Source organism: Gopherus flavomarginatus, chromosome 10 (genome assembly GCF_025201925.1).
Source record: "Gopherus flavomarginatus isolate rGopFla2 chromosome 10, rGopFla2.mat.asm, whole genome shotgun sequence".
NCBI lineage: Eukaryota > Metazoa > Chordata > Testudines > Testudinidae > Gopherus > Gopherus flavomarginatus.
Window position 1 is genome coordinate 21,376,134 of NC_066626.1, and position 13,931 is coordinate 21,390,064.

At 38.3% G+C, this 13,931-nt stretch overlaps 1 protein-coding gene across 4 annotated transcripts in view; it reads left to right on the forward strand.

Moving 5' to 3' along the window:
* The window catches only part of RAPH1 (Ras association (RalGDS/AF-6) and pleckstrin homology domains 1), a 155,855-nt gene that overhangs the window by 132,087 nt on the left and 9,837 nt on the right, over nucleotides 1-13,931 (forward strand). For all 4 annotated transcript variants that reach the window (XM_050969561.1, XM_050969562.1, XM_050969563.1 and 1 more), the window contains 6 exons: nucleotides 1,589-1,654; nucleotides 3,356-3,499; nucleotides 5,384-5,494; nucleotides 10,125-10,223; nucleotides 11,105-11,225; nucleotides 12,302-12,444. In XM_050969561.1, coding sequence (XP_050825518.1) covers nucleotides 1,589-1,654; nucleotides 3,356-3,499; nucleotides 5,384-5,494; nucleotides 10,125-10,223; nucleotides 11,105-11,225; nucleotides 12,302-12,444 — 684 coding nt within the window. The remainder of the gene's footprint in view (nucleotides 1-1,588; nucleotides 1,655-3,355; nucleotides 3,500-5,383; nucleotides 5,495-10,124; nucleotides 10,224-11,104; nucleotides 11,226-12,301; nucleotides 12,445-13,931) is intronic.

Here is a 13,931-nt window from a genome sequence, read left to right on the forward strand (position 1 = left end):
AATTGGATTGATTCTGTGGGATAGACAGCTGCCTACAAGGGAGGGGCAGAGAGATAAGGAGAGCGCATGCCTGAGGAAGCCAGGGTCCATCTTCATTCAGCTGTTTCTTGATCAACCAACTAACAATAATAAGGTCACTGTTCTTTTTCAATAATTAACTAGAGGGGAAATGGTAATTAGGGTTTCTTGATTATAAGCATAAATGCAAAAAATATGATGTAATGCTAGAGGCCTACAGCACTGAGGGGACAGAGGTGAAAATAAAAACAGGAATCGAAACAAAGGGACCACTTGAAAAATAAGGAATTAATAAAGGCATGTTTAACATCACCTTGATCACTTGCTTGCTTAATCTCTAGTCTGTATATTGGGTGTATGGGTAGGGTGACCAGATGTCCCATTTTTAAAGGGACAGTCCTGGTTTTTGGGACTTTTTCTTATATGGGTGCCTATTGCCTCCCACCCCCTGACCTGTTGCTATCTGGTAACCCTATGTATGGATCATGTTCTTCAGTCTGTGAGGTACCTAATACACTAGGTTCATGGGCTTAACTTTCCAAAAGTGAGTAGTGATATCGGGTTCCCCAACTTGAGATACCTTATAAGGAGCCCATATTTTCAGCGAGAACTGAACGTCAGGCCTCTTTCTGTGATATCCGGCTGAGGCACCCAAAATCTTAGTCACTTTTGAAAGCGTATTCCTCAATACATGTGTGACATCAATACATTTCACTGGTTGTTAGTAATAAGAATGGGCCTTCTGTAGATGGAAGTCAGCATGAATGTGTTACTTACTCAGTTAAAAACCTTGGTCTGACCTAATACCATGAATATTTTTTGCTTCCAGAGAGAGCAGGTGAATATAAAGGGGTCTGGAAGATGCTCCCTGTCACTGTACCAACCCCTTCCAGGTTGAGTGGGGAAGAGTGCAGAATCACCTTACTAGAGCAAAGGATTATATCATACTGATAATACATACACAGTATGGATAAACAATTGCTATTTTGCTTCTTTTTTTCAGAAGTTATTGTTTATCATGAATTTTTTTCGTAGAAAGTATTATTTTTATTATGAAAAACTATAGAGATGGAGTGCAAAAGAGTAGAACAGTCCCATGTCCGCGCCTTCTAAAATACTGAATGATGAGATAGAGTAGTCTACTAAAGGCCCAATTGTTTTCCATCTAATTTTTATTCTGGGTTTTTAATTTTGTTAATCTGTTTATATTACACAATCAGTGATTGGCTTTATGGCTAACCATGATGGCTGGGAACTTCAGTTTATGATACTTTTATTTAAAGTAATGTCACATGCACTGGCTAATATTCCTGAAAATACAAAAAGATTTTTTCCAGCCCTTTAAAATTACAGAATGCAATATTTTGGTTTCTTTTATTCTTTAGCAGCTGCCACATGAGTCTCAATTTTGCTCCAAAATCATTTTTTTTATATTATCTAGCTGTACTAGAGGACCAGACAGATCTTAGAACAGCTAAGCTCTTATCAGCACAAGGACGTGAAAAAGATAACTTGGTTTGACTTCAAAACTTCAATAGAAGTTTCATCCTTTCATTTTCTTTTGTTATAGAACTATTTGCTGGGGAAAAAAGAAACCTCTGAGATGGCAGACAGAAATAAAGAAGTGCTGCTGGAGGTAAGACAACTAAAACAAAACAAGCACGATGATTTGTGAGCTACAGTATGATAAACTCTTAAACTATTGCTAACATTTAAATTGATGATGAGAGATGAAGGTCTGCAAAGTGTTGAGCAGAATGTTAAATGTGAATATGTACCCCTGAGAGAGTTCCTCCTGTTCTCAAATAGGGAGCTTTTGGAATAAAGATATCTGCTGATTTTTTTTAATAATCGAAAGTCCCCATCCATTGTGGGATCAAAACCATGCTATCTACAACTGTGTTTAAACAGTTGTCACTTGCAGAATTCTAGCTTAGTTTTTGACCAGTGAGAGGAGGGACATTTTTCCGAGAATGGTGCTATCCAAGCTGCTACTCACTACCCTGCAAAGTTTATAGCCTGTTTTATAACATAGTTCTCAGACAACATATGCTGTATCCAGAACTGCACTGCTAAGGTAATTTAGAAATAATTGGCACTATCTTGGTTTAACAGATTGAAAAAAATCCATAAAATACAAAAATCATAAAAGTTAAGGAGAGAAATCATTGTTGGAAATGGAAGCTACTTAAAATCAAAATAATTTAAACAACTTTTAAAAAACAATAAGCAACCCAAAAACAAATGTAGGAATAAACGTAAATATCACAAGCATTACATACAACCTCAAACTTAAAATTCTATATAGTTTTTTGCAAATTGAAAGTAGTGACGATCTAATACTAAAAACGCTATCTGAGGTGTCACATTAACGAGGCTACGGTACTTACATCTAACATGGGATTGCTTTATATATTTTACTTTTAAACTTCAACAATCATGAATTCATAATATGTAAATGAATGTTTAAAATTAAACTTAAATACATTTATATTTATAAATAATGTATAAATGATAAATTATTAATGACTTAATAAATGATTAAATGGTTTTTATAGATTGTTGGAGTCCAGTAGGTCAAAAGATTGCTTAAAGCCATGGCATTTGACCATCTATAACCCTACCTTGTGCTATGCTTGTCGTCATCTTAGCATATGCGCAACGTGCTTCAGGTGGCACATGACGAGGATTATTACCAAATTTGGTCTGCTGGTTAGATCATTGGCTTCCCCAGGCCAGGTACTGACGGTGAGCATGACATGAACAATGAGCCTCCCTCTCCCCTCATTCTTGTAATTTTCTGTAGCATATACCAGTCAATTCTGGGTTATGATTATAACATCTGTAGTGCTTTTATTATCTATTTAATAAATGGAACCTTAAGTACATTTCTGCTAACAGCAAAATACACACAAGATGGATCATAGTTGGGCCCACTGACTATTAGTGAGGTTTTTGTGCATTCCTGGGAAATTGTAACCCAACAGCTGAGGTGTGGGCCCATGGCTTTCAGGTTTGGTTAAAGCCACTGGAGCACTTTTGGGACCATTACTGATAAGCATTGGTTAAGAAACCTTCACACCTGTCAATAAGTAGCACCTTTATTGGCATTCTGTACAGACGAGAGAACTATTAAATCAGACGCAAAGTTCAAATGGGCACATACTCATAATTACCCTTCATGTTAGAACAGTGTGGAAAAGTCACTAATTATGCCATATATATTCTCTAGATGAATAAAGGACTTCAGCCCACAGACTTCTAAACTCAGTCAATGTCATCATTTTAAAATATTAATGTTCTCTTTTTTTTCTATACTGTCATTGGCTCCCTGTAGGAATGTTTTTGTGGAAGTTCTGTAACAGTGCCAGAAATAGAGGGAGTCCTGTGGCTGAAAGATGATGGCAAGAAGTCTTGGAAGAAGCGTTATTTTCTTTTGCGAGCTTCTGGAATCTACTATGTCCCTAAAGGAAAAGCAAAGGTGTCGTCTTTGGTTTACTTTTATAAAATACAGCTCTTAAGAGCGATTGTCTAATTTCAACCTGCCGTCTGGTAACTACCTACCTTCTGAACGAAAAACTCAAGCAAAATGAACATCCTCTCGATAATTTAAATGTGTATGGGTAGAAGGAGCCTTGAAAATTACTTCAGAATTTTGGCTGCACTATCCTCTTGCTTACATTATCATTACAATCCATCAGTTAAAAACACAGCTTTAAAATATAAATGAACAATAATTTATTCAAGAAGGATTTGATGTAAAACAATGTGACCTCCAGTTCAAAATTGAGATCACAAGGATCTTCCATTTGGAAGAGCTCAGTGTATGTTTGTTTAGAGTAGAATAGTTCTCCTAAATTAATGTGTGTGTATGTACAGTTCAGGGCAGTTTGATTTATTTTCTCACCTGCCTAATCCCATAGAACTTTTTCACAGGTGAAGGACTAAGTGACACTACAAGTATTAGTGTGTCCCTGACTAATATGTGCCAGGGAAAAATTTGAGTCATTCAGACTACCAAATGGCACTGTTTTCAGTAGTTCATATTCAAGGGTTTCTTTTTAGTCTATTTTCAACCATAGTTTCTGGAATCAGTGTAGATCATACCTTTTCTGCATGATTTCTACAACTTTGTTTTCTATGTTGTTGTCATACTATACTGGAGGAAAAATAGAAAATTGCTGCACTGATTGTTGCCTTTGTGACTTCCAGGCTGGTTTACCGCAACTCACTGTACGTGGAAATGGCTGATCCAAAACACAGCAGCTCACCTCCTAAACAGCTGGTCACCAAAAGCAAATAAACCCCAACCCAGTGTTCTGTTCTGTTCAGTACATTGGCTCCCCATAGAACTAAGTAAATTTCAAATATTAGTCTTCCTCTTGGAGGCTTTCCATTTAATTAGACAAGCTACATATAAGACACCATGTAAAAAGGGTGTACCTTACAATCAGAAATACTTGAATATGAAATCTTAAAACAGTATGGTTCTGAATAAATGCTTATATTATCAGCAGCTGCTGAGGCAGTCCCCATGTGACCTTGCCTATTGACCCTCTGCTCTTTTAAGTTTCAGTGGTGGCCTGGAATATAATATTGTCAAAAGAAACTAACAAATAAGTTTTTAATTAATAATGCACCAAAATACACAGATTTGAAGAAACATATCCTAGTTAAAAAAAATAAAATTTAATGCAAGGATTTTCTGTATAGACCTATTTTGCTTGGCATATTGTTTGTTAGTCTTAATGATTCACTCAACATTTTAATTAATAATACTGTTTTTTTCATGAGATTGAATAGGAAACATCTTAAACATTTTGGAACATGCTGGCAATTTGTTTCAGATAACTGTAGTAATAGGTAATTCTTCACTTCTTAGACTTCTTATAGGTTAAAATTCATATACAGGAATTTTGTCCTTGGAAAATTAGCTGTTATTGAATTTCAGTAGCACCGATTTCTTGTTTTAGTTCAGCTCTAACTGTTTTTTAATTTAGCTTCTTGAACTAGTGCATCCATTCACTAATGTAATTCTTTCTTTGTTGTTCCAGACTAAGTGGATGTCTACACACACAATTCAACTGGTTCATTTTAGTTAAACCAGTGCAACTTTACATGTGGGCACATGCTTGCATTGGTTTAGCTTGCCAACTTGAACCAATGTAAGAGTGCCCTCACACATAGTTGCCCCCAGTTTAATAAATTGGAGAAACGTTGCGCTGCTAGTTTAAACTGGTGCACCTTTGTGTGTAGATCAGGCTTAGGAGTGAAGAGCTGGCAGTGTTTATATCAAGGTTTTTCATTGTAGCTCTGATTTTCCTTATTCATTTTTTTCATAACTGAATATTTTTGTGTTTAATAGGTCTCTCGAGATCTGGTGTGCTTTCTTCAGCTAGATCATGTCAATGTTTACTACGGACAGGACTATCGGAACAAGTACAAAGCACCTACAGATTACTGTTTAGTGCTGAAGGTAACTTGTTATATGTTTTTAAGTATTTTACCAAACAGACCATGTATAAAAGTGCTATAGGAATTTTAAATACATGCTGCTTTTGTCTACTGTCCTCCAACAGCTAGATTCTTCTAACTGGGTTCTAGTTGTGACGAGGTAAGAGAAATTCTTACAAAAAGTTAATGGATGCTGAGACAGGCTGTAATGCAGAGCGTGCTTTCCACAATGCTATAACTAATGGAAAATTAATCAAGAGTTTTCAGTCAGAATACAACTTTAATTATGAAAAAATTCAGTCTGTTTAAAGATACCACATTTCTAGAAATCATAGAGCAAGTGATATTCTGATTAAATACGTTGAAAAATATATTGTGTTATGCTACCTCCTAGTACATGGAACAGAGTGGGATAAAGTGTGACAGTGGAGCAATGCAGAAGGGACAACTGGCTGCAGAGGTCTTTTCTGTTCCATACCGCCACATAGCTGGCTGATTCCTCTCTCTAAATGATCTACACACATACAAAAGGGGTGAGAAGGAGCTTAGAAAGTATTACATTAAATAATATGTTCCCACTGACAATTGCCAAAAAAAAAAAAATGCTTGAAACAAAAAGTCCCACAATGTGTTCTCCTCTGCCTCGCACAGAGTGGTTACAGTGCTGCCAGGAGTCAGGTGGCCAGTGGGGTATCATGCTGTCATGTGTTTGGGGAAAGGGAGAAGCTTTCCAGGATACCAACAGGCAGGAGGGGACGTGGACTGGAGCATTTTGTCCCAAGAATACCTATCCCTTTTCTTGTTGCTGGGGCTCTTTTCATACTCATGGTGGTGGCCTTCCCTGGGCCTATGGACTAGGAGAGAATGTGCTTAGGCTGTGGCTGTTTCAGAAGTTGCAGTGACATTTATTTTGCTTATTTTTGTATAGGAGGGAAACATATCCTTAGAAACCTTCAATAGTATCATAAGCTTTTTCATAGATGAAACTACCTTAAACCTAACGGGTAAAGTTTGCAATGTATATGCCAACCTAACATCCTTTTTACAAAAAAGTTAATAGCTAAAATGCTGTCAGGTGTCTATAAGGTGTGCCAGGCTTTAGAAATGGTGTTGGCAGTGGTAAACTCAAAATTATTTTGGAACAGTTTTTCACTGTGTTCATAGTAAGAAATGTTTCTTATCATAGAATATCAGGGTTGGAAGGGATCTCAGGAGGTCATCTAGTCCAACCCCCTGCTTAAAGCAGGACCAATCCCCAGACAGATTTTTGCCCCAGATCCCTAAATGGCTCCCTCAAGGATTGAACTCTCAACCCTAGGTTTAGCAGGCCAATGCTCAAGCCACTGAGCTATATCCCCTCCCTCCCCCCCCCCCGAACTTAAAAATGGTACTTGAATGAGGATAATGGGTACTGTTCCTCTTTAACAGGAGTACGGTTACTTGTTTTTCTGTCATCGGTCACATCTCACACTTCATTGCATATGCGATGAGCAAACAGCAGACATGTCAGTTATTCTAGTGCATATCCACAAACTTTATGGAAAGATATCTTTCCATGAGACACTGAATCATATATTTGTGCACAGTTAGAGGTAAAAATACTTATTTAATAGTTGGGTTAAGAAACATTAGTTAAAATCTAACCTGAAAATTCTTTTTCATGTCCTCTTACGTCATTGGCACATGATTCCTCTGCAGATAATTGAGAGCAATTAAAAGCAGAGATTTAAGTACTTGTGGATATTTATAGATTATTTTATGTAAATTGATTTCCAGAATGCAGAATATCAAGGAGTACGGATCATGCCTACATTTACAGTGTGTCGTTTCTAAGGTTAAGATTTTGTCGCAGATATCCTTGGTAAAGTCATGGGCAGGTCAGAGGCAATAAACAAAAATTCATGGATGCCCATGACCTGTCCCTAACTTCCACTAAAAATATCCCTGTCAAAATGGATAGGGAGGCGGGTACAGCAGCCAAAGCTGCTGGGGCTCCAGGGTCCCCGCTGCTGTGATTTGTGAGAGCTCCGGGAGCTCCCCCTGCACAGTGGCCAAGCATCTCTGGGGGTACCAACTTCCCACGCCGGCAGGGAGCTCCAGGGAGTTCCCTCCACCTGCAGCAAGTGTGAGCCTCTACCACCTGCAGGAGCTGGGCTACTGCGAGATCCCCTCACTTCCCACCGGGAGCTCCGGGGGGTCACCCCACTATCTCCTGTGGCTGGGAACTTTAGGGTCTTCCTGCTGCACTGGGGCAGCTGGGGGGCAGGGGGTCCCCCACTGCAACTGGGAGCTGCAGGGCCCCCCACACACACACACACCAGGGCAGGGGCTGGGAGCTGTGAGGGGGCTAGCTGGGAGATCCAGCGCCGGGACAGAAAATGTCACAGAGGTTGCTGGAAGTCACAGATTCCCTTACTACTTCGACCTCGGTTACATAATCATAGCTGTAGTCATTTCCTGTCTACATGATTCAGATGTGGCTCTCATTGAGCTGTTTTCTGTAACTTCTTGGCCAGCCAGTGTTCTGGGCCAAATCTTACTGGAGTAAATTTATTAAAATTGTTTTCTTACCATTCGGAGTGTAAAATGGAGCGAAAAATCTTAACTCAAATTTTAACAAATCAAAAATTTCCCATTAATTTTAGAGACTGGCAGTGACTTGTTTCAGTAAATGCATGTGATGGGGTTAGCTGGTCTAATTTTTATAGTGTTTTTTGAGGTGTAAGTGAAATATGGTGTTGGTATATCACCAGGCAGTTAACATGAGATTTTAAGTAGTGTTGGGCCTTCTCTCACCTACATTCCAGCAGTGTGAAGTACTGTTTCACAGATTGAAGGATATGGCTTATTTATAGCTATTCCATTTTGTGCTACTCACATTCAGGCAGTTTTGAAAGAAAAAAACCCAGATTGCACATGTTTTACCAAAGCAATCAAATCTTGATCATTAAGGTCCAGATTCTGCCCCTCTTAGTCATATTTGAACCTTGCACAAGTAGTTTCAGTGATTTAGAAAAGTACTAGGGGTGTCAGAATCTGCCCTCAAATGTGGGCTGTAGCTTTTGTATGCCAAGTTATAACATTAACGCTTTGATCCTGAAGTTTAGATTTTAGGGAGAACTTCTTTTTAGCTACGGTACTATTTGAGACAGAACATTCAGAAATTAGTTTAGATCAGCTGTTGGGACAGAGAACTGGAATCAGCACTCAGGGCTCTATTTTTGTGTCTTCTACTAAGTTGCTACATAACCATGGGCAACTCATTCAACTTTTCTATGCCTCCATTCTGAGCAGAGATGTACAGGGTTTTTTTGGCTGTTCTACGCATAGGGTAAAGGAATTGATAGTAAGATTAGTAAAAGCTGGAGTACTTAATGATTCAACAGTAGAATGAGACCAGTTGTATGTTCTGCACCTGAAGTGATATATATCTCAGTCTCACATTTCACAAATGCTCAGAACAAGACACAAACAGTGTTCATTGGAATATATTGTGTGAGCAAGTGTTCTCAAACGGAGTTAAAAGATCTTGGACGTATGTAAGAGAGAAGCTTAAAGAAAATGGGCATATTTTGAATCATCCAGCAAACCTTTATATAACTGAAGCGTAATCTGTTGAAGGGATTAATAGGGATACTGACAGCTGTGAAATGCATAACTCTTATAAACTGAACAGGAAATGACCAAGTATTCCAGCCAAAGTGGCTTCCATCATCAGAACTTGAAGAAACAAGTATCCTGATCTTATTTGAATCCATGTCAAAGACTGAATTTGAAATGGAATATTTTTCTAAATTGTGAAGTTACGTTTCTTTTCTATAAGGGGGAGGAGGGAATGGCAAGTAGTTTGACTGCCTGAAGCAGATTTATTAGCTAGTTTTCACCTCACAGGCTTTTGTATTTAAAATATTAATAAAAGTAACTGTGCTCAACAATGGCTAAACTGTTAATAAAAATAATCATGCCAACCAGTGACCAAACCCTGTTCTTCCACTCTCGAGACAGTTAGAGGTGGAAAAAGCTAGTGCAGGTTTGTTTTTTTCAAAGCCTGGTTTTGGCAGTATAGGAAGGTGGATTATTAGCTTTCTTCTTCCCATCTCCTTCAAGAATGCATGTGTTGGTAAAGATCAAATGGATTAACCCTTTCTTTTCCATCGCATCGGAGAGCGCCATCTTCCCCGCCTGCAGCTTCTAGACAGTGGAAATTTTCTGACCATTTCAACTCAGTGCATGACCACCTTCAAAGATTCCAAGGGGACAGACTAGCTCCTACGCCAAAACTCTGTAAGAACAGCCCCTTTATAGTATTGCAAACCTGAAATGGGTGCTGGCCAGACAGTCCCCGTGTTGTCACTTTGGGTGCCAAGTAATTTTTTTTTTTCTGGAACACCCCACCCTACCAACTGCATATACCCCATCTTTAATGATTTCACAATTTCAATAGCTAGGAAGTCCTGATCTGAACCTTGACAGATGAATGTTTTTCTTGCATTTCCTGCTTTAATTTTCCACTGGATTTGTAAGTAGCAATGGCAAGGATTGAATAACACAATGTTTTCAAGCCCACTCTTCAAGAATAGCATTTTTTAACTTTAATTCTTCTTAATGTTCTTTAGATTAAAATATTGATAGACTAAATATTCTTTCTATAGCACCCTCAGATTCAGAAAAAGTCTCAGTATATCAAATATCTCTGCTGTGATGATGTGAGAACTCTACACCAGTGGATAAATGGCATCCGTATTGCTAAGGTAACTACTCCGAATCATTTTATTCCTCTTCCATTCTTGCAATGTAGTACTACTTAATAGTGTTACCTATATATTAGCTTATTGAAACAAATGATGTGTCAGTGAGGGGAGAGCGAGAAGACTGACATAAAATTAACTAATCAAGAAGTTAATCAGCTATGGGTCAAATGTTACTTGTTTGAAACAATTATCAAGACAATGAATGTTATCCGTTTATAAACTTCCCTATATCTAGCCATTCTGAACTTGAAAGCTCCACAAAAGTCTTAAGATAGACTTCAAAAAAGAAATATGCACAAAAACTATCAACAGTATAAGCGTTTCTTTACCAGAATTCCTGCTTTAGGTGCTTATACAAATTTTTCTGCCCCTTAATCTCTCTTCTTGCTCTCTGATCTCACAGTGAAGTCCCACTTGACGTGAGACATCACTGTTAGTTTTAGCTGTGCTGACTCATTTTGGGCTAACTCATAAATGGATTTGAGAAAGGTGACTATATCAAAAATAGAGACTTAGTAGTTGAGGTAATGATTACTTAGAACCAGCACCTTGACTCCGTGGATTAAATAGGTGATTTTATTGCACTGGCATGTTACCAGATAGTTTGACATTTTCTTCTCCAGGATAACCAGGTTGTTTCTAGTTCTCTAAGCAATTTAGATAATAAAAGAGAAAAAAGACAATGCAACTGTTCTTAAACTAAATGAAAAACATAACTTCTACTGAAAATAATCCTACTGCCTGAGTTCCTCTGCAGAGAGACTGCTGTTTATCATGTCTGAAAGAAACAGTGGGCAAAAGAAGCTTGGGACATAAATCAACCAGCTGAAACAGGCACAATCCAAACAGTTGTTAATTTTATTGTTCCTCTCTTTGTTTAGTATGGGAAGCAACTGTATGTGAACTATCAGGAAGCACTGAAGAGGACAGAGTCAGCATATGACTGGACTTCCTTGTCAAGTTCCAGTATCAAGTCAGGATCCAGCTCTTCCAGTTTACCAGGTAACTATAATAGCCTGACCCATAATGGAAATACTGGTAAATACCATTTGCTTTGGAAACCATTTGAAACCTCCAGAAAAGGCTAGTGAATTTGACTAGTTATTTCCGCATAGTTCCAGTACTTCTAGGCTGTTGTAATCTCAAAAAAAAATTCATTCTATTCTATTCTTTACTAGTTGTGATTGATATTAATATAATGTCCTTTTCTCATTGATAGCCAGAAAGAGAATTTATCTGAAACTGAGAAAAGGAAACATACTTTCAAATGCTTCATACCTGTCCTCACCAATTTAAAAATTGTGTTTCATGATGAGTGGAGATGTGTATAGTTTTTAAAATGCTTTGGTGGGATAAAATATGTGAAATAAATACCTGAAAAATAGTCTCTACCCAAAGGCATAAACACCACAAACCTGTTCACACACAAACTTTTAAAAACATTGGTCCCAGTCCTGTGACAAGCCCATTTTTTAAGACAAATAGCTGTTCAAAAATTAGTTAACAATTTGCACCTCTACCTCATTGTTTACAGATAATTTACAATGGTATGGAATTGGGTTTGAGCCTGCAATGGGTAGTCAACCATAGTTCTACTGAAAACAATTTATTTGTAGAACTGTTATGCTTTGCATGACCAGGGCATTGCAAAGCTGTCTGAGTCACCAGGACTCTTGTGACTTCATGGCATCCTTGGGCTAGGCAACATGAACAGAAGCTTCTCCAAGACCTGGGAACAGTATAGTCTTCCCATAACACAACTGATAAGCTGCTGTCTTCACAAGGTTGCAGGTGTGATTGTCAGGTGTGGGTTGGGTTTTTGTTTTTTGTTTTTTTTGGTGGTGTCTGTGTGTGAGGGGGTGTTTCAGACCAGCAGTTTTCCACTGTGTCTGACCATGAGCCAAGTGTTTTAGTGGAAATAATGTCCTTTGGTGAGATAATGTGTTTTAACAGGCATGAAATTAACCTGTCACCTCTGTGCCTAGCAAGTGTCACTCATGAAAGTGTCACATTACAAACTCATTGACTTACTTTGATAAAAAATGAACTTTTTCCTGTGTTCTGTATTTTTTAAACAGAGTCTCAGTCAAATCACTCTAATCAATCTGACAGTGGAGTTTCTGACACCCAACCAACTGGCCATGTCCGTTCCCAAAGTATTGTCAGCTCTATCTTCTCTGAGGCCTGGAAGCGAGGCACTCAGCTGGAAGAGTCCAGCAAGGTAACAAGAAGACTTTAGCATGAGAACCAGCACCCCCACAAAATGTACGAAACAGAGTGACATCTCTTCTCATCTGTATCTTTACTGGGATTCTCTTCTCTTTTTACTCCACCTTTTCAACGTACTGCATTATAATTTTTTTCAGATGTAGCTTTCTCCAAGGTAATGAGTCACCTCTTGAGCCTCCTATCAAGTTTTATACATTCTCATAGAAACTTGATGAGTTTTGTAGTAATTTCCCAATTATTAGGTGTAAGACAGTCATTAGAGTGACCAGATAGCAAGTGTGAAAAATTGGGACAGAAGGTGGGCGGTAATAGGAGCCTATATAAGAAAAAGCCCCAAATATTGGGACTGTCCCTATAAAATTGGGACAGCTGGTCACTCTTAACAGCCATGGCTTAAAAATTCTACTGCACAGTGTTAGAAGAGGGCCAAGCAAAAACATTAACTGCCAAAAAGTTGAATGAAATGCTTTCAGGAAGATCTCTTTTCTTAAGAGACGAGTCATGTCCTTTCATTGTGAGGCTGTGAACAACTAAGAGGTGGAGCTTGGAGTAGACAGATGCATGAGCCTGTTTTGAAATCTGCTCCAGCGGTATTCCCCTAGGTGCTTTTATTTGGGTTCCATGAAAATTGAAGTAGCAAGTTTTAATATGCTGTAGACAAAATATGGAACAGAAGTAGTGATTGGGTAGTGAGAGGAGAGCAGATGCCTCGTGGTGTTGGTAATTGGGTATAAAGGATTTCAGCTCTTGACTGCTCTGGGTTAGTAATAACCAAAACTTTTACACCTCCTTTGTGAAATAAGTCATTAATGCAATTCCTCATGAACAACAGAACACTACAAAAATTGCAACTATGAATGGCTTTGTTGGCAGTCTTGGCATACATGCCCAGGCGCTGAACAGGTACAGAATCTGAATTAACAGTGTCAGGTCAGAGTTGAGGTACGTTGGCAGGACAATGTGAGAGATGCTTAGGATTACTTCCTTCAGTGCTGTCAGTCTTGCATCTGTTACAGACACTGAATTCATTTGACAAAAGACGTTTTTTAAATTGGAACATGTATTAAAGAAAAAGCATACAGATCTCACTTTGTCCTCCAGTGGTGATGTGAGGTTGTGGAATATATAACTACATGAAGAATATAAGTTGATGCAAATTCAAATATGGAGAAGTTAAGCAACATACAAGTTATAGTTCTCTAAGCAATGTTAACTCATCTACCCTGCACATACCTTTTACGTTTTCATAATTTGTCGGCGCATCTAGAGTTTTTGATGGGGAGGGTTGTAATTTGTATAAATCTAATCATTCAGTACTGAGTCTAGTAGTAACAAATTCTGCATCCTGTGGACCAACTTTTAAAAGTGCACAAGAGCTGATCACTTGTGTACCGTGTACCAGTCCATGCTCGTGATCCTGACGTGCATAATCTAATCAGGTGTTGGGCATGTGCAAAAGTGCATTTGCCCTTGAAAATT